The 19,875-nt window shown below is 58.3% G+C and overlaps 2 protein-coding genes across 6 annotated transcripts in view; one reads left to right on the forward strand and one right to left on the reverse strand.

Annotated features, from left to right (window-relative positions):
* The window catches only part of HSPA12B (heat shock protein family A (Hsp70) member 12B), a 41,000-nt gene extending 25,728 nt beyond the window's left edge, over window positions 1-15,272 (forward strand). For all 3 annotated transcript variants that reach the window (XM_090035164.1, XM_090035165.1, XM_090035166.1), the window contains 5 exons: window positions 6,130-6,216; window positions 8,111-8,215; window positions 10,232-10,490; window positions 10,637-10,740; window positions 10,967-15,272. In XM_090035164.1, the coding sequence (XP_089891290.1) occupies window positions 6,130-6,216; window positions 8,111-8,215; window positions 10,232-10,490; window positions 10,637-10,740; window positions 10,967-11,613 (1,202 nt within the window). In that variant the 3' untranslated portion in view covers window positions 11,614-15,272. The remainder of the gene's footprint in view (window positions 1-6,129; window positions 6,217-8,110; window positions 8,216-10,231; window positions 10,491-10,636; window positions 10,741-10,966) is intronic.
* Window positions 14,247-19,875, reverse strand: part of ADISSP (adipose secreted signaling protein) — a 79,359-nt gene continuing 73,730 nt past the window's right edge. For all 3 annotated transcript variants that reach the window (XM_090035168.1, XM_090035170.1, XM_090035167.1), the window contains one exon: window positions 14,247-16,223. In XM_090035168.1, coding sequence (XP_089891294.1) covers window positions 16,123-16,223 — 101 coding nt within the window. In that variant the 3' untranslated portion in view covers window positions 14,247-16,122. The remainder of the gene's footprint in view (window positions 16,224-19,875) is intronic.

Here is a 19,875-nt window from a genome sequence, read left to right on the forward strand (position 1 = left end):
GCATCGATAACTTGGGAGAATATTAAATACCAACTGCAGTCAGAGTCTTTTAGGAGTGGCAAGTCCAGAGAGACCTTGACAAATTGGAGGTTCGGACTAAAAAGAAAACTCCTGAGGTTCAACAAGGACAAGTGCAAAGTCCTGAGACCAAAAGAAAGCTAAAGTAGTGCTGATCTAAAGGACGTAGGATGTCTCTCATAACCCAGGGCTGTCTGCGTGGCATCAACCACAGGGAAAATGAAGGTATTCCCAATACAGGAAGGGATTGGTGAAGGATTAGGAGTAAGACGGTGCTATCAGCATGGGTTGGTGGAAAATGTGTCCCTTCAAACCAGCTTGGTACTTTGGGATGAGGTCGCAGGTTTGATGATGTCACATGATGTGATCGCCTCTGATGTGCAAGTTCATGATGTCAGTAGGAAGCAGTTCAAATGGGATTGTCCATGGGTGTCTCGAGTGTGTATTCGCAACCTTTGCAGCAGCTGGACCTTGGCTGCGATGGCCCCCCTGCTTTCCCTGCTGCAGGTGGACAGTAGTTTTATAAAGGGTTTAGATGATGGGTTTGTCTGGGCTGGTTTGGATGGGGCTGATCCTGCCTCGGGACCAGATGAGCTCTGGAGGTCCCTCCAGCCCCACTTCTCTGTGCAATTCAACCTGCCCACGTTAAATTAAACTAAAATTGGCTCAACTCATCAGCTCTCAAAAAAGTGTACACAGGGAACCACAGCATGGGTGTTTCTCATTCCAGTCCCTGGAGGAAGCCGTTCTTGGGCCTATGCTAGATCACAGCCACTGGGGACCTTTCCACCAAAGAAGCATTATCAAGAGGGCTGGCAGGCGGCCCAGACCCGGGGAGTGATATGTGCACAATGCAGAGCGATGCCAACCTCCACCTGGACGTCAGCAAAGAAGTTTCAGTGCAACTACATGTGACATCCAGTACCTGGGAACAGAGCTGGGGGGGGAGGACAGGGTCTGGAAGCAATACGGGGGCCACAAGGAAAATCAGGCTGACCCCAAGCTCCCAGCATGGGGCTGTGGGCAAAAGCAGGTTTACTGAACAGCCCAAAAAAAGCATCTTTGCAGTTAGAAGAGGGAGGCCATGGACGAGACAGCAGGGAAGTTGTGGACTCTCTGTCGTGGAGGGTGGTCAAGAAGAGGGTGGCCGGGGATGCTCTAGGGGCAGCGATGCCCGTGCTCTGCTGTGGGGGTGTCCCAGCCTTCTGGGCTGTGCTGGTTGCCCCCTTCTCCCCTTTCTGCTCCATGTGTCAGGGGGTTTTTAGGGCGCTGGGTGCTGGCTGCATCCCAGACCGGGGATGGGGCTGGTCTGGGCCAATGCTCCTGCTGGCACCAACCCCGCAGGGTCCTGGCTGGAGGGTCTTGCTCAGGGTTAGCCTAATGCTACATTGGAGGCAGGAAGGGATTTCCCCCCTGCTCAGACTGGTCTGCACTGGAGGGTTTTGCCTTCCTCTGCAGTGGGGACACGGCCTCTGCTTGGGGTCTCTGAAGTGTATATTGAACCCTCTTTGCAGCAGCAGAAAGTTAGCAGCCGCGATCCCCTTGTTTTCCCTGCAGCAGGGTCTGGGGTGATGCCTGGGGCTGTTAGGGGGACTGTAATTTAGCTAAGAGGTTGGGCAATGCATTTGTCTGGCCTGGTTTGTATGGCAATGATCCTGCTTTGGGCAGGGGTTAGACTGGATGTGGCCTCTGCAGGTCCCTGCAAGCCCCATGGCTCTGTGGCCCCATCCAGTCCTGCATCTCTAGGAGTCCTTGCAAGCCCTCATATGATCTCTAGTGAGGCTGTCAAATGGGCATGTTTGGCTCTGAAGTGCCATATCTGGAAGTGGTATCCATGCTTCCAACAGAACATTGTAAAAGGGTAGAGAAGAGTCATGAAAAATGACTGAAGTACTGGAAAGCAAATGTGGAGAGGCTCATTCCAGCCAGCTTGTCAGGGAAGGGGGTTCCCTGATTACAGCTGTAGGAGAAGGATGGAGAGAAACCTTGAAGAGTCTTCAGTCCAGAGGCTGGGAGCTCCTTGTGAGGCCCATGGGGCATTTGTACACGCCACGAAATTTCCTGTTTATGCTACTGCAACTGCGTGTACGTTTGCATGAGCGGCTGGGAGAGTTAATCAGCCCTGAAGCAACTGAGGAGGACGGTGGTGGAGTCTGCTTCACCAGGAACTTGAACGCCAGACCGCACCAGAGCCTATCAACTAGACAAACATCCCAACAGGAATTAATTGACGGAAGCCTTCGGGCTCGCGATACCCTCAGGTCAGGCGGCATTATCCCAATGCTCCTTTCTGACCTTTGTAATCTCAGGATTGTCAGCACCAAATAGGCATCATGGCAGCCACCTCTGGGAAGTGACTTCTGAGAGAGCAAGGGGCCGGTGAGAGACGCAATCGTCCCACACTGGGTCAGAGCAGCGTGCGGGCAAGCACCCGAGCGATCCAGGCCCCTGTTCTGTGCAGGCAGACACAAGACACAGTCCTCACCTTGAAGGGCTTTTGCTTTAATTTGAGATGGATGCAACGAGGGAGTGCAGCAGTGAAACGGGGACGAGGGAGGTTAATGGTGAGAAGGCGGCATGGGGGGGCCCACAGGACATAGCACAGTATTTAAGTGTGTCTGTGGCTTCATGCTAACGGGGAGAACATCAAAGCTGCCGCATCCTGGGCCAGACCCCAAGTCCGACGCAACCGGTCTCCAGTGCCCCACAGCAGCCGGAGGAAGAGTCAGTGGGTCTGAGCAAGGTTTTCCCCTGTTCCTCTTCCCCTTGCAGCCTCCAGCACTGAGGGTCCCGGCAGGTCTGATGCAGAGGCCGTGCCCCTCGCTCCCTGCCAAGTGACCGATGCCCCTTTCCTCCAAACACATGTCCAAGCCCTGGTGAATCCGGCTGAGCTCCCAGCTCCCACATCTGGGGGCCACGAGTCCATGCCACGCTGGGGGAAGAAGAACTTCCTTGTGTGAGTTTTAAGCTGATGGCCTGCTGGTTTCATGCCTTGACCCCTTGTTCTTGTCTGGTGAGAGACGGGCAGTATAAATCCCTGGTGACTTTCAAACCCTTCTCCTGTTCCCCCTCCAGCATCTCTTTTCTATGCTGCCCAGGCCTGGCCTCTGCAGTCGCCTACTAGGGAAGCCCCTCCATAGCCCTCCTCATCCTTGCACCCTTCTCTAGTTCTGCTGTTTGGTGGGAGCTTCGCTTTGCAATGTGCCAGATGCGAGTCATGGCACAGACACATGCGTGTGCACGCATGTGAGGGAGCTCCCTGCGAAGTGCATAACCCAACTCCTCTCCCTCTGGCTTTTCTCCAGCCTCTTTATCCCGTCTTGGCTGCATCCCCGCAGACCCCCCGGCAGGAGGGTCCTGGGGGCTGATTCTGGCAGGGCTTTGCAGAGCGGGGGGCGTGGGGAGCTGGGGGCTCATTGGGAGAGTAGGGAGCCAGGGAAGGCAAGGGGAGGCCCCTGAGGGGAGGCTGGGACATGGGAAAAGGCTCGGCTGGCGCCTGCTGCAAAAACCCCTTTGCTGTGGCTGGATCCTGAACGGAGCTGAGCACCTGCTGCCCGCGGCAGCCCCACGGCTCCAAGGAGACGATGCGGTTTGTAAACCTCAGCCCTGCCTTTGCAGCAGGCCCAGCTCAGCCAGGCCTTCAGGGTGGGCTGTTCCCAGGCCCCCTCCCAGGGACCTCCTTCCTGAGCCCTTCTCACATCCAGAGTTGCTGCGGGGGGGCAAGACGTTGTAGCCGGAGGAACAACAGAGCCTCTGTGTGCGTGCGTGTGCATGCATGTATTTGCATCTGTGCACACGCATGTGTGCACGAGTATGTGTGCGCATGCATATGCGTGTGCATGTGCATGCGAGTATATGCACGTAAATATACGCGTGTGCACGTGTGTTTATACGCGTGCATGTGCATGCATTCATGAGTGCATGTACGTATGCGTGTGTATGTGTGTGTGTGTGCTCACGGGGAAGGGGGCCGTATCCCCCGCCCCCGGACACAGCCGTGTTTCCTGAGCTGGCCGAGGCGGGTCAGAGGCTTCCCATGTATGAGGGGAGGGGAGGGGTGGCGAAGTCCCATTCCCGCTCCGGAGGCAGCCGCCCACCCCATGTGGCCTGCATTAGGACATCGTGCACGCCCGGCTCCTCCGCCGCGGGGATCTCCGCGGCCCACGGCAGCGCATGGCTGGATCCTGCTTGCAGAGCCGGGGCAGCCTCCGGCTTCTCCGCTGCATTCAGGCTGGGGCAGCGGGGGCTGGATGTGGCTGGAGGTAGCACGGTGTGGGCTTCCTGAGCTGGAGCAGGTCACGATCCCCCCACATACCCTTCCGCACCTCCCCTGGCCGTGACAGACGCTACCCGGGCCCTGCAGACCCTGACCCCTGTTGTCACCAGGTCCTCAGCCCCTGCTCCATCTGACCTCTGTGGCCGTACCAACGAGGCGATGATCTCCAAGCATGTGCTTATGTTGGCTTGCTTCTCCCTCTTTTGCTTCCCGAGGACAGATGGCATCGCAAGCCAGCCGCCCCTGCCTGGGAGAGCTGAGTGTTAGCCATGCCACAGAGTGCCCCTATGGCCTTAGGCAAGTCCCTTAGCATACATCTCTGTGAAAGGGCAACAAAGCCCTTCCTGGCTGCCCAGCCTTGCCAGGAGACAACTGCCCGTGCCCCTGACAAGAATTGTGGCCGCCGTCGGGGTAGATAGAACAATACCCTTGCTGCTCCTGATGGGGAAACTGAGGCAGCGAGCAGAGAAGCAGCAGGACCGTGGGCGAGCAGGGGCTAGACGTCCAGGATTGTCCTCGACAGGGCTGCCCCTGCCCTGCTGCCCATCCCGGGAGCCCCAGGGAGCTTCCGGGGGGGGTTGACCCCCAGGCTGGAGGGGCAGACCCCCCGCCCCTTCCCAGAGCCCTCCATCCCTTCGTCATAGCCCGTGTCTGAGCCGTCCGCGTCGCACGCTGCTGTCTGTCAATGCCTCCAGGTCCCCAGCCCCCCCTGCTTCCTTGGTCCCCTTCCCTTCCCTTCTCAACCCTCCCTGCTGCCTCAGCTAAAACGGGGCCTTGGATCTTGTCTCTTTGCAGACTTGAGGTCACCCACGGCTCCACATGAGCTCATGTCTCGCGGCTTGGGTTTGGCTGGCCTTCTCCGTGCACGGTCGTGCTTCCACCCCCCATACGCCCAGCCCTTCCACACCAGGCCCATCGCAACACTTGCTTTTCAGGAGCAGCCCCCCTGCAAACCTGGCGTAGCCGGGGGACCTCTCGGCTGAAATCGGCAACAGGCCCAGAGCCCAGCTCCCTTGCATGGCGGCCCGGCTCGAAAGCCCAGAAGTCGGAGGGAAAGGAGCTTTTTGCTACCGTTGTGCCGGCTCTGATATCATCCGCGTGTGCGGGCTGCCCCGGACCGCCGCGGAGGTTCATACGTGGGGAATGCCGGCCCGGCCGGGTCCCCGTGGGAGGTCTGGCTTGGAGCAGGACGGGCAGCAAAGTGTGGTGGGGATGCCAGCTCTTTGGCTGGTGCGGACTGGGTGAGGACCCTGGGGCCGCGGCCCAGGCTGGGGTGGGACCAGGCTACCCCAGTGCTCCTGCTGACGCCAACCCCGCAGGGTCCTGGCTGGAGGGTCTTGCTCAAAGTCAGACGGATGCTAAATTAGGGTCAGGTTTGGTTAGATTGGCTCAGACTTGGGACTTTTGCCTTCCTCTGCAGCGGGGGCATGGCCTGTTGAGCATCTCTGAGCAGCACCAGGACGTTGGCGGCTGCGGCCCCCCTGTATCCCGGGGGCAGGGGCAGGGGCGGGGGCGACTGTGCTGTGTTGGACACGGGGTTTGTCCGGGCTGGTTTGGACAGGGCTGATCCTGCCTCAGGCAGGGTGTGGGCTGGATGTGACCCCCACATCTCTGTCGTTCTCTGAATGGCAATGGGGTGCGGGGCTGCCCTGGGACCAGCACAGAGGAGCCTCATCGGTAAGGGCCCGATTCTGCTCTAGGGGCCTTTTCTGCTGAGCACTGGGTGCTTTGCACCTCTCCGGCTCAGGGTCCCTGGGAGCTGCCGAGAGGCCTCGGGGAGGGCTCCCGTTGTCCCCACCCCATTCACGCCTCTCCCCTCTGCTCTCTCCTTGCAGCCCGGGAGCAGCTCCGGCGGTCCCGCCACAGCAGGACCTTCCTGGTGGAGTCGGGCGTGGGCGAGCTGTGGTCTGAGATGCAGGCAGGTAGGAACGGGAAGGGTGGGGGGCCTCAGTGATCCCCTCTGGGGGGGGGGGGAGAGACACAGAGCCACCAGCTTCCAGGCTGAAACCTGATTGCTACGGGGCTGAGGCACTGCAGCGTCTAGGGGTCATGGCCAAGGCCATGGAGGCAGTCTGTGGCAGAGGGGGTGTGAAACTTGAGGGCACACGGGTCCCGAATCCCGCGCAGAGGGTGCCCTGGTCCTTACCCCCCGCTGACACTCCTGCAGCCAGCGCTTGACACCGGGAATGAATCCGGGTCCTCTGGGATCCGCGGGGAATGGCTGGAGGAGGTCATTGCAGGTCAGGTGCCCCGAGCCTGGCTGTGCCCTAAGCTAGCGGGTCAATTTTGCATGGGAAAAAATGTGCTTTGCAAACTGTCAGGCACAAACACCCTTCTTCAGGCATGGAGAGACTCTTGCTATGCCTAAAGGAGGGGGCTTGTGCCCGAAAGCTTGCAGAGAACATTTTTTCCAACAACTTAGTTGGTCTGATAAAAGACATCACAACTGCTCTCCAGATCACCCGTGCTTCTCTGCACCGGGCAGGTCCACCCGGCCGGTCCTGGGGCTCTGAGTAGGGACCTCCCCAGCTGGCCCCAGCCACCCCCGAAAGAGCTGTCATGGGGTGCAGCAAAGCCCAGCCAGCTGGGACCTGGGATCTGACCCCATCTCGTCCCTGCTGCAACTGGACCGTGCCTTTCCCCCTTCTCCGACACCTTCTCCAGAGCTCTTTGCACCCAGTCACTGGATGGAGTCAGCAACAGGGGAAACTGAGGCACGGAGCTGGGTGGGGGATGGCAAACCAGTGGATCGGGGGAAGCCCCTTTCCTAGGCTTGCATGCTCTCTCTGCCTCAGAAACCTCGAGCAGACAGGACAAGCCCCCAGTCCTGCTGGGGCACCTTAATGAACACGGCTAATTAGCAGCGCATTCCCAGCACCCCGTTTTGAGCTCTGCTCATCCTTTTCGGAGCATCCCTCTGCTCGCAGGGAGGAGGTGGAGAGATAGGGGTGCCCAGAGCTCCCTGCCCAGGGCTGAGCCCAGCTCCAGGGGCAGTGCAGAGACTCCTGGCTCCGGTCTGCGGGGAGGCGACTGGGCGGCTACGGGGAGGCGAAATCCCCTGAAGACTGACACAGGATTATTGCAGTAAAAGCCCTTCCCTAGCGGGGTCCGGAGCTGGGGACAGCAACCACTGGTTTCTCTTGGCTCCCAGCCCGTCCCGGGAAACCTGGTGCATGTGCATGGGCGCGTGTGCATGATGCTGCGCTAGGATCGGGGCCTTCGTGCTCCTTGAACCGGGGAAGGGGACGGCTCCCAAATCCATTCGGCTGCTGCTCCCCTGTAAAGGGCTGGAGCTGCCCCAGGGGGTCCCGTGATGCTCTGTGGTTCCCAGCTCCCCCGACTCGGGTCTGGGACTCAGCTGCTTGCCTTGGAGGCTGTGGCGGGGATGGCCCAGATCAATGCTGGCTGCTGGGGGCGGGGAGCTCAGGATACACCCCCCATCCCCGGTGGCTGCTCTGGGGTTTGGCTGGAGGGACTATTCACCCTTTGGGGATTTCTGGGCCATAGCAAGTCCTGCATCCTGCCACGGATCCATCCCCCCGGGGATCTCGCCTGCCCACAGCCCCTTGCACCAAGCGGGAGGGGATCAGGGCATAGACAGGTAGCGGGGCCGCACTCAGGACCTGTTAGAGTCCAGTGCAAAGGAAAGCCCCCCAGCACCGGGCCGGGGTCATTCATTGCACACCCAGTTTTGCAAGGCAGGGGGGTGGGGGGGTGCAGGACAGGATCTCCCAGGCTCTCGGCACAGCCCACGATGCAATGCAATGCATGCACATGACTGCGCCCCCCACAACCCCCCCTCCTTGCTGGTTGCAGGTGACCGCTACATAGTGGCCGACTGCGGGGGCGGGACGGTGGATCTCACCGTGCACCAGATCGAGCAGCCGCAGGGGACCCTCAAGGAGCTCTACAAAGCCTCAGGTGAGACGCATCCTGCCCCTTTCCCATCTCCCCCATCGCGCTGGCTGGCGCCTGCCCCTCGGCTTGCAGCGCCCATTGCCCTTTGCTCCTTAAAGCAGTACCGTAATTTAGCATGTACCACCCCCCCAAAATAGGAGCTGCACTTCGTTTTTAAAAGGCAGAACAAGAAAATAAGAGCTTCCCTTAAAGCTGCAAGGTCCTGGCTAGAGGGTCTTGCCCGGCGCTCAGGCTCAGAGCGATGCTGCAGCGGGGGCAGGCAGGGATTTCCCCCTTGCTCAGACTGGTCCGGACTGGAGGGTTTTGCCTTCTTCTGCGGTGGGGGCGCGGCCTGGGCCTGGGGTCTCTGGGGCACCTGTTAATCCCCTTTGCAGCAGCAGGATGGCGGCAGCCCGCTCCTCCTGCTCCTCGCGCGGAAACCCCTCAGCTTTCATGTGGCTTCCCTACCCGGGGCTTTTGCAGTAGAAATGGCTTCCTCGCTTATAAGGTGCACCCCTGTTTCCAGCAGCTGATTTGTGTGCAGTACAATATGGTAACGCGGAGGGGCCAGGATGCGAGTCTGGCAGGCACCTGCGGGGGCACGTCCAGCCCAGCCCGAGGCAGGATCGGCCCTGTCCAAACCAGAGCAGACAAACCCTCACCTCAACTCTTCATAAAACTACCGCCAACCCTGACACGGCCCTAGACATCGCGTTCAAACCTGGGGGAAAGCAGGGGGCCGTGGCCACCGATGTCCTGCTTCTATAAAAGGCTGTTAAAGCACAATGTGAACAGGGAGGAAATCCCCCAGCGCAGCATGGGGCTGAGCCTGAGCACGGGGGTGAGACCTGCGGGGCGGGTGCCAGCCCCAGCCTGGGCTGCAGCAGCACCCGGCGCCCCTTGGGGGGGCTTAAACCCCCCCGACACATGGATCTGAAAAGGGGGTTGGGGCACTGGTTTTGCTTCCCAAGCCCGTGCAAAACAGCCGAGAGGAGCCAACAAGAGCAGGACAAAGCTCCCCAAAGCACATGGGCTTCAGCAGCCCGGGATCTCCCCGGACGAGCCCTGCAGCCGGCAGTGCCATCTGCTGACTGTCTGGATGTCGGCTGGTGGGCCGAGACCGGCCGCGCTCGCGTGGCTTCACGGCTGGGATGCTCAACCGGGGCCCGCAGCAGCTCCGGGAGGCCTTGGCGGCCTTTCCGGAGAGCGGCCACGTGCCAGCACTGGTAGCTTTGCAAACACAGGTCGCAAGGTAACCCCGGGGACGCCAAAGAGGGGTCCGAAGTGTCCAAACCTCTCTTCTCTTCTTGACTTCTTTGCACCAGGAGAATTGCTCCGATATTTTTGTGCAAGCCGAAAATGAGGGGAAGTGGAGAGCTGGCATTTTCCAAGAGGGTGCATCTTTTTGGTCTTACAGCCTATGCTGCAGTCCTGGTCCCGTTTGCATCCATGACGGGGGTGTTTTTTGGGAGGGGTGCTAGTGGCCTGAGTGGGGCCCAGATACACCCTTGAGCGTGGGGAAGGGGGTGGGATTAGGGCTGCATTTCTCCAGCGGGGCCGAGCACCAGCTGATGGGGGTACCACTGCCCAAGTGGCGTAGAGGGGTTGTGCGGAGGAGGGCGGAGGCACCGCAGAGCGGGAGAGAGGTGAACATCGGCAGCGGAGGGGGACTGGCTGCCCCAGGGGCTTCTCGGAGGGATTTGGGGTCTCTGAAGGGTTGGGCTCGAGCGGGGGGGGTACAGACCTGCAAGCAAACCTGGCGTTAAAGGTGTTGGGGCTACCTCCCCGCTGCCGCTTTGCATCGCCAAGAGTTGCTGAGACCAAACGCATGCATCCCCCGGGGGCTGAGTGAATAAGGGACCCCCTCCCCAGCCAGCCCCGGGACTCTGGGCCAGACCCCCGCCCACTTCCAGCAGCGGTGGGAGGGGGCCAGGCTCGGGGAGCAGCGGGGCCAGGCTGACGGGGGTCGGGGGCGTGGGGGTGCCCCCAGGACGCCCCCCGGCATGGGCACGCCTCACCCAACAGCCCCGCGCGTCGCAGGTGGCCCCTATGGCGCCGTGGGCGTGGACCTGGCCTTCGAGCAGCTGCTGTGCCGGATTTTCGGGGAGGATTTCATTGCTACCTTCAAGGCCAAGCGCCCGGCCGCCTGGGTGGACCTGACCATCGCCTTCGAGGCGCGCAAGCGGGCGGCCGCCCCGTCCCGCGCCAGCCCCCTCAACGTCTCCCTGCCCTTCTCCTTCATCGACTTCTACCGCAAGCACCGGGGCCAAAACGTGGAGACCGCGCTCAAGAAGAGCAGGTGTGGCCCGGCGGACCCGATCCGGGGGGGGCTGGGGACGCCCTGGGCGGGGGTCTCCCTGGGAAGCCACGCGGGTCTCCAGGGTGCAGCACTGGGGGGGCAGGCAGGCGGGGCAAGCCGCTTACCTGACCCCCACCCCCGTTCAGCGTGAACCTGGTGAAGTGGTCGTCGCAGGGGATGCTGCGGGTGTCCGCGGAGGCCATGAACGAGCTCTTCCAGCCGACCATCAGCCAGATCATCAGCCACGTTGGTAAGTGCGAGGGCAGGCCGCGGGCTGCCCACTCCGGGGGCTGAGGGTAGTTGGCAGAAGTACCCACCCAGGCTGTGCATCCACCCAGGACCGGTGCAGGGCTCGCTGCGAGGCACGCACTTGCATTTCGGTGGCTCCCTGCAGCAGCGGCGGGGGCGGATTCGCCTTGCGAGGGGGTATTGCACCCCCCACCCCGGCCTGACCTGACCTGCCTCTCTCCCCGCAGACGCCCTCATGAAGAAGCCCGAAGTGGACGGCATCAAGTTCCTGTTCCTGGTGGGGGGCTTTGCCGAGTCGGCCATGCTGCAGCACGCGGTGCAGACGGCCTTTGGCACCACGTGCCGCGTGATCATCCCACAGGACGTGGGGCTGACCATCCTCAAGGGCGCCGTGCTCTTCGGCCTTGACCCCACCATCGTGCGGGTGCGCCGCTCGCCCCTGACCTACGGCGTGGGCGTGCTCAACAAGTTTGTGGAGGGCAAGCACCCCCGGGAGAAGCTGCTGGTGAAGGAGGGCAAGAATTGGTGCACCGACATCTTCGAGAAATTCGTGGCCGTCGACCAGTCCGTGGCCCTGGGGGAAGTGGTGCAACGCAGCTACTGCCCAGCCCGGGCTGGGCAGCGGAAGATCATCATCAACGTCTACTGCAGCGCCACGGACGACGTGGTCTACATCACCGACCCCGGCGTGCGCAAATGCGGCACCATCAGCCTGGAGCTGGACGCGCTGGAGGATGGGGGCTCCCCCCCCCCGCGGAGCCGCCGCGAGATCCGCACCAGCATGCAATTCGGGGACACGGAGATCAAGGTCACGGCCATGGACGTCAGGACCGCCAAGACCGTTCGGGCCACCATCGACTTCCTGTCCAACTGAGCCCCGGGGGAGCAGGGACGACCTGGGGCATCCCGATAGTGGCCCCCACCTCCAGCCCCAACCTGGAAGCCAGTGACTGCATCCTGGTGGGTTTATCACTGCAGGACCGAGCTGCTCCCACCCTCTGGGGGCCGGAAACATCCCTCCGTGGACTTGCAAAGGTGGGCGAGCGTGGGGAGCCCACTGCGACCGTGGTGGGAGCTGGAGGGGTGGTCTGCGCCGCACCTGCTGCATCTTAACACCCCCGAATCCCCCTCAGGGGTCTCAGCAAGGGGCATGCTGAGGTGAGAATGACCCTTGCCACCCTATGGATGTTTGCTGGGGCCCGGGGTCTCACCCGAGGACTGCAAATAGAGGATACCCACAGACTGCAGCTGGATCGTGGCCGGCTATGAGCATGGCTCCCCCCCCCCACTATCCCTGCGAGGGAGACGGGCTCAGAGCCACGTCCCGGGGGGCTGCCCGCCTGCCGCGACCAGCCACGAGGCCACCACGGGCCCAACGCCTCCCCAGGAAAACCACTTTGCTGGCCCGCGGCTACTCAAATGAACACGCCGTGAATTACGAGCCGGCCACTTCTCCCCTAGTCAGACAGCGCTCAGCGAGGCGAGAGGGTGGCGAACCGAAACGCCGCCTGAATCCCCGCTCCCAGATGGCAGCGATAAATATATCTTTTTTTTTATTTTTTGTAAGCCCCAAATTTTTATTTTTCTATATCATCTGCTGACGTGTGGTGGGTGAGACCCCCGGGCGGTGCGGTGGGGCCCCCGGGTGGCACAGCATTTATAACCAGTCGAAGCACAGCATGAGAAGCGATGGAAGTCAAAATAAACCATAATATCCTCCCGCGGAGCCGGGCCGGGCGGTGTGCTTTGCCAGGGCTTTGTCGTCTTGGGGGTTGGGCCTTTCACCTGGAATAGGGTCCTCAACCGGCCAGTGTCTTAGTCCTGCTGCAAAATTGAAGAGGGATCCCATCTGGATGAAGAGGGGCTTGGGGTGGGGCCCCGATATCGAATAGGCTGAGCTGCACAGAGCAAAGGGGAAGACAGTCGAGGGCTTCGCTTACACGTGCAGCCTGGGTTGTGCTCTGCGTGGTCTCTGTTGAGACTCCAGAGTCTTGTCCCTTGACCCTGGACTTGCTTTTACTGCCCCCGTGTCCCTCCATGGGTTGACTTGCTTGTTCTGGTCTCTTCAACCCACCTTTGCTTCTCTCAGCAGTGACCTTCCTTTCTCGTATTTAAATGACTTTATACAGAAATTTAGTACCCCTCCTCTCCGCCAGTCCATCCCCAGCCCCCGACCCAAGCAGACCAAGGAAAAGCGCCTGCCTCTGTGAATGAGTTAGTCTCACAGGGTCCTAGAAGGGTGAGGGACCGAGAGCACTGCAGGGCCGTGCTGCAGCCCCGCGCTACGCTGCACAAGCAGCCCCGAGAAGCTGATGCCTGGGCGGACGAGGTCCGGCAGCTTGGAGGAGGAAACGGGCCGTTGGGTCCTACCTATGAGATGCACGGCCTCCCAGGAGCATCGTAGGATCAGAGGAGAGTCAGGCGGGAAGGGACCTCACAGGGTCACATCCAGTCCAGCCCCTGCTCCAGGCAGGAGCAGCCCTGGCTAAACCAGCCCAGCCAAGGGTCTGTCCAACCTGCTCCTGGGATGCAGACTCCACCACATCTGTAGGGGCCTGTTGCAATGCTTAACCCCCGCCAGAGTCACAGTCATTCTCCAGGCTGTATCGATGCCTGCAGTTATTCCCTCCCAGATGCAGGACCTTGCACTCGTCCTGGCTGAATTTCGTCTGGTCGACTGCAATGACATGGCTACCTCATCTGTTTAAAGCCAACCAGGAGCATTACAGATTGCAAGTTATGCCACTTCCACCCCCTTAGCCCTGGGGCACAGCCAGGGGTCGAGTGGTTTTTAATGCTGTGTGAGCTGTTCTCCGCTGAGAAGTTTCTCTCCCAGGATGGGTCGCTGGTCACCTCAGGCCCAGGGCAATGGATAAAAGACTTATTGGAGGAGAGCAGATAGCAAAAGCATTCCCAATGCTTTCAGGACATGCCAGTATTTCCAAGACGGGCCTATCCTCAGCCCATCACCGGGGTATCTGTGCACTTTGCTGCTATTCCTCAAGCAAGATAAATGTCCAGAAGCCACAGTGGGTGCAGGAGGGAGAAAGTCTTTACTAAGCCTTCACCCTGATGCCTTCGAACCCTAGAAAACCAACACAACAGCTGGGGCGGTTACAACCCATGGCTAGTCCTCATCGGCGCCAGCCTCCACCTGCTGTCGCTCATCCCCTCTTGGCTTTGGGGCAAGGACCTTCTCATTGCCTGCATCTGTACAGCGCCGAGCGCAGCCGGGTCCCGGTGCACTACAAGGGCTCCCAGATGCTACACAAATGCAGATAACTCAATAACGAGCATTGCCCACAGGTAGCTGCAAGAGGCTATCTAGGTAGCAACGCAACATTTGCAGTGAAATCAAGCTAGAAAGGACCTCATTATTCAAAATGTTTTTTAAAAAATCAACTTTTAAATATTCGTTTTTCCCCAACGGAGAGAGGAAGAAAAAAAAAGCCCCATCTTCGTGAGAGCAGCCACGGGCTGACCAGAGACAGACGAGCCGGGGCCTGGACTGTTTCAACCCAAGTTTATTATTCTGCCTTATAGATTTTTATTTTTTGTCTTTTTTTTTTTTTTTTAAAGAAACCACACACATACGCACACACGCACTTACATATAGGCACATAAATCTTCCTGTTGCTTTCCACACCAAACTGCTTCTCTGGTCCTTGTACCATGTGTCTTAAAAAAATCGAAATGACAACCAAAAAAACAACCCACACAAAAACACAAGACGACATTTAATAAAAGGAAAAGTCAGGTTGGGATTTTTAGAGGGGTCCAAGGGTATCAGGTACCCAACTGCCACCGGTACCAAGTGCCTAATTCCCTTGGGCTTCTTGGAACACCTCATCCTCTGGCAAAATCCCACCCTGAGATGCATGCTGTTTTCAAGGGGGTCTGCCCGGCGGCGTATGGGGGCGTGGAACGTAGCTTTACGGGACAGTTTCTGGTCTCGGTTGCAGTGGTGAGCACCCGGAGTCAAGCGGCTCCCGGGCCAGGGAGTCGGCCTGGAGCCGGCTCATCCGAAGCTCCAGAGGGGCAGGGCTGCAGCCGGGACCAGAATCCAGCCCCGAGCCGTCAGCTGGGCCGCGGGAGAGCTCACGGAGAACGAAACTCAACAAAATGAATGGCGGCAGCAGCAGAAAGAGCGCGCGGGAGAGAGCAGGCACTGCTCCTAAACGGTCCCTAGTCAAGACACGGTATGGCTTGCAACAAGTCCTGCCTCCTGTGTTTCCTGGAGGCGGCAGACACCCGGCTGGGGGAAAGCCCACCGCGCCCAAGCACCAGCGATTCATCCAAGCGCACACAGCTACAGGGACCCACAGCCCACCCCCTGGGCACGGCAGCCAGGAAGGACATGCTAATGGTACCAGAGGCTTTGCTTTTCTTACATACGTACGTCAGAGCTGTCACAACTGCCATTATACGTATCTATAGAGGTATATAGATAAATCTAAGTCTATCAATAGATAGATACATAGATAGATAAAAGTAATGTAATAGACTGAAATAATAAGAAAGAAAGAAAGAAAGCAGTAATGCGATAGACCAAACTATTACAATAGACAGACAAAACAGATAAAAGTAATGTGGTAGATCGAAGTAATATGATTGATAGATAGATGTCTGTCTAGATATATCTAGATGTATCTATAGATCTATAGATATCTAGATCTATACATATATCTATATATATTTCTATCTCTCTCTCGATATATATGCAGGTAGCTAGCTAGCTAGCTGTATAAATATCTATTTCTATATCTAGATAGATATAAGGGTAGTTGTGGAAACCTGGCACATGTATGTACCAAGCAGGCCACATGTGACATGGAGCTGGCTGGAGAAGAGGCTCCTTTGCTTTACAGGCTTTGCTTTTCTTACATATACGTGTGTGTGTGTGTATATATATATATATATATATATATATATACACACACACACACACACACATATATAGCCACGGAAACCTAGCATGCGTGTATGCCAAGCCGTGCATGTGTGACAGACGGCCGGAGAGGAGGACTGAATGACCCACCCTGTGTGACGAGATAAGACGCTGATAGACAGGAGGCATGTACATGGCAGGCACCCAGAGAGTGGAGTTTTAAGGCTGAAAAGAAAACCCTGCCAGTCTCAGGTCTCGCCCCAGCCCCCGTGGCCTTTAAAAGCCCCCTCCCAGCAGCCTCTGGTGTGTGTTGGGTGCAGAGAGATGAGCGCAGCGCCCAGACCTCCCAGCACAAGCTCCATGGGTGACCACCAGCCGCGCGCAGGCAGAGCCCTGCTGCTGGTCCCCACCGGGCCCGTGTTCCCAATGCAAGCTTAAATTTCCAAATGAAAAAGGACCGGGGGGTTGTGGAGTGGGGAGGGGTCCTGGCCGCAGCTAGTCGAACCCGAGCCAGTCGCTCTGCTCCGAGTCGTACTCCAGCTCGGCCCCGATGCACCGCACGCCTTCCAGCAGCATGGGCGTGCCGTGGTGACGATCTGCAAGACAGAAGGGAGATCACTTTGCAAGTGATGCTGCTGTTAATACAGCCCCGGATGCAACTGGCTTTCCTTGCACACCATTGGCTCCTATTCAGCTTAGGCAACACAGATCTCCACGTCAGCCCACTGCACCCATTGCTCAGTAAACAGCAGCAAGGCCCGGGAGCCCCAGGGAGGAGTTCGGGGAACCAGGTGCCGTCCGGACACCTCATAAGTTCCTGCTCCCAGGTGCTTACCACGTACAGAGATGAGACACAGGGAATGAGAGTGAGTCGGACACGCTCGGGGTCCCAACGCACGTCAGCAGAGAGCATCTCACTTCCCAGTCTGCTGCCTTGTCCCTGCACCTTGCTGCCTCCAGCCGTGCACGGAGAACCGGGCTAAGGTGGAGAGCATGAGGTCCAGTTTCAGTCTCCTTTAATGGACCTTAAAAATGGTCCAGAGAAGGGTGACCAAAATAACCAGGGGCCTGGAGCAATCGACTGAAAAGACCAGGACTCTTCAGTCTGGAAAGGAGAAGGGGGACTAGCTAAAAGGTCCACGCAATCCTGAAGGATGTGGACCAAGGGAACAGGGACCTGTTGTCCCCCAAGTCCCAAAACACTAAAACCAGGGGGCCCGGCTGAAATGTGCAGGTAACAGGTTTACAACTAATAAGAAAGTGTTGGTTTTTTTAAGCCATTTGTGGAATTCACTGTGCCGGGACGGGGTGGAGGCAGAGAGCACAGCCAGGGTCGGCAAGAGGCTGGGCACATTCATGGTTGTTGAAGAAAGCGATTGGAGATGTTTCCTTTGGCATCTCTAATGCAATCACACTGGATGCCAGAGGCTATTGCATAGGGGCTGGGTGACTCCAGTGACATCTGCTTCAGTGCTCTCCCTCTATGGCATCCTTCTGCTGGAGACGGGACGCAGGGCTAGAGGGGCCATGGGTCTGACCCGTGAGACTTCAACACCTCGCGCTAGACACCCGGCAATACTTGAATCGGGACCGCTCTTTGCTGCTGAAGAAGGAAGATGCTGCTCTTGCGACGGACGCGAGAGGGAGCACCGACCACACCAGGAGAGAAGGGATGAGAAATCTCCCCGCTAACAAAGCCCTCGGAGCACCCTGCCAGGCTGAATCAGATCATATCACAGAGAAGTGAGGCTGGAAAGGACCTCAAGCCATCACCTAGTCCAACCGGGCACTGAACCTGCGACCTCGGTGCTATTAGCACCAGGCTCCCCAGCCACAAGCAGCAACCCCAATGCAGCTAAATGCCCTATCAAAATTCCCTAACAATAAAACTGACCATACACCCCACCTGTTTGTTCTCCTACTTGCCATGGATATTAAATTACCGCTTCCCCTTCCCGTTCCAGGACTGGGCTGGGAAAGATAGCAGGATGACAGTCCTGGGAAACCGATCCTCTCACACTGTAATGTCACTGCTGACCAAACAGCAGCAACGAGTCACGGGGAAAGGGGTCACGGCATGCTTGGAGGCAGAGGTGAATGAAGAGCTTGCATGAGACAGGCGAAACAACCTCTGACTGTGAAAACAGGCCGGCTTCGCGCGACACGGGAAAGGAGCAGTCGCTGGTTCTCTTCCGGGTCTCACGCGCTTCAGAGAAGTCAATGAAAACGAGACGGATGAAGACAAAAGAGATGCAAAAATGGGGTAACAAGGTGACTAACCCATGGCTCTAATCACCACTGGTAAATCGGGCAACACAAAATGAATGTCACGGTCTCTCATTCCTGGCAAACAGCTCTGAGCGGAGAAGCCGGGTCAAAGTTCGCTCTGCTCAGAATTAGGCAGGATTTTGTTTAAAAAAGCTGATTTAAAAAAAAAAAATGCAGCGAGCAAGATGCCTAGACGACGCAAGACTGATTAGGATAGAGGCCAGAGAGAAGACTAAGGCACTTGGGGGGAAGGTCAGGCCAGAGGAAGGAGGAAGGCAATGCTGGTGAGCACAAGGGAACGTGCACTGGGAGGAAGAGGAATTATCATCATGCTGTTTGGGGTCGGGAAGGGATTTTCCTCCCTGGTCAGATTGGTCTGGACTGGGGGTGGGGAGAAGGGAGAAGGGGGGTTGCCTTCCTCTGTGGCTGGGGCACGGCCTCTGCCTGGGATCACTGCAGCATCTATTTAACCTTTTACGAAAGCAGGATGTTGGCTGCCACGGCTCCCCTGCTTTCCCTGTGGCGGAGTCGGGTGCAAAGTGTGTGCCCTGACGGCCATTTTACAAAGAGTTTAGATGATGGTTTGTCCACGCTGATTTGCACAGGGCCGATCCTGCCTCAGGCAGGGCTCTGACTACGTGTGACCTCTGCAGGCGCCTTCCAGCCCCATGTCTCAAAGCGCCTAAATTCAGGATGTGTCTATCCTGGCGGCCAGCAGTGATCAAGAAAGCAACTGTGCTGGGACATGGGAGGAAGGAGATGAAAGATGAGGAGTGAAGCAGAACCTCGTCTGAAGCCCCAAACCTGGGACAGCTTTGGGTTCACCCGGAGGCACCTCCTGGGCATGCAGAGGGTGGCAATCAGTGGCATTTCCTTGTGTGAATCTCCTGCAGTGGGGTGCAAACTCCCTGCTGACAGGCCTCACCTTCCCTGGCCGTGCCCAGACCGGCAGCTACCCCCAGCCCAGAAGCTTCTTCCCTATTCACAAAACAGCCTCAGAAGCGTCGCCAGCAGATGTGGGGGAAGTGATCCTTCCCCTGTCTTCGGCACTGGGCAGGCCACATCTGGAGTCCGGTGTCCAGCTGTGGGCCCCCACTACAGAAAGGATGTGGACACATTGGAGAACTGGCAACGAAAATGTTTGAGGGGCTGGGGGACAGGACTGGTGAGGGGAGGCTGAGGGAAATGGGCTGACTGAGTCTGGCGAAGAGAAGACCGAGGGGGATTGAATAGCAGCCTTCCCCTCCCTGCAGGCCGGCTGCAAAGAGGATGGAGCTGGGCTGGTCTCAGTGGGGGCAGATGACAGAAGGAGCAACGGGCTCAAGCTGCAGCAAGGGAAGTTGAGGCTGGATATTAGGAAAAACTTTCTCCCGAGGAAGGTGGTGAAGCAGTGGAGCAGGCTCCCCAGAGAGGTGATACAGTCTCCATCCTTGGAGATGTTTAAGACCCGGCTAGACAAAGCCTTGGCTGGGATGATGGAGTTGGGGCTGGTCCTGCTTTCAGTAGGAGGTTGGACTAGATGTGGCCTCCCGAGGTCCCCTCCAACCCTCGTTGTCTCCGATTCCACACTGCACTGCCAGGACGCAGTGAAAGAGTCCAGAGGAGGCCACTCGTATGATCAGGGGTCAGCAGGGCAGGCCTTATGAGGAGAGGCTACGGGACCTGAACCTGTTTAGCCTCCACAAGAGAAGGTTAAGGGGGGACCTTGTAGCCTGCTACAAACTGGTCGGGGGGATCAGCAGGTATTGGGGGAGTCCCTGTTCCCCCGTGCGCTGCCAGGAGTGACCAGGAATAACGGTCACAAGCTGGCGGAGGGTAAGTTTAGATTAGATATTAGGAGGCGCTACTTCACAGTCAGGGCGGCTAGGGCCTGGAACCGGCTTCCAGGGGAAGTGGTGCAGGCTCCTAGCCTGGGGATTTTTAAAAGGAAGTTAGATGAGCACCTTGCCGGGGTCATCTGACCCCGGTGCTCTTTCCTGC

Source organism: Crocodylus siamensis, chromosome 2 (genome assembly GCF_052110815.1).
Source record: "Crocodylus siamensis isolate JL-2025a chromosome 2, ASM5211081v1, whole genome shotgun sequence".
NCBI classification, from domain to species: Eukaryota; Metazoa; Chordata; order Crocodylia; family Crocodylidae; genus Crocodylus; species Crocodylus siamensis.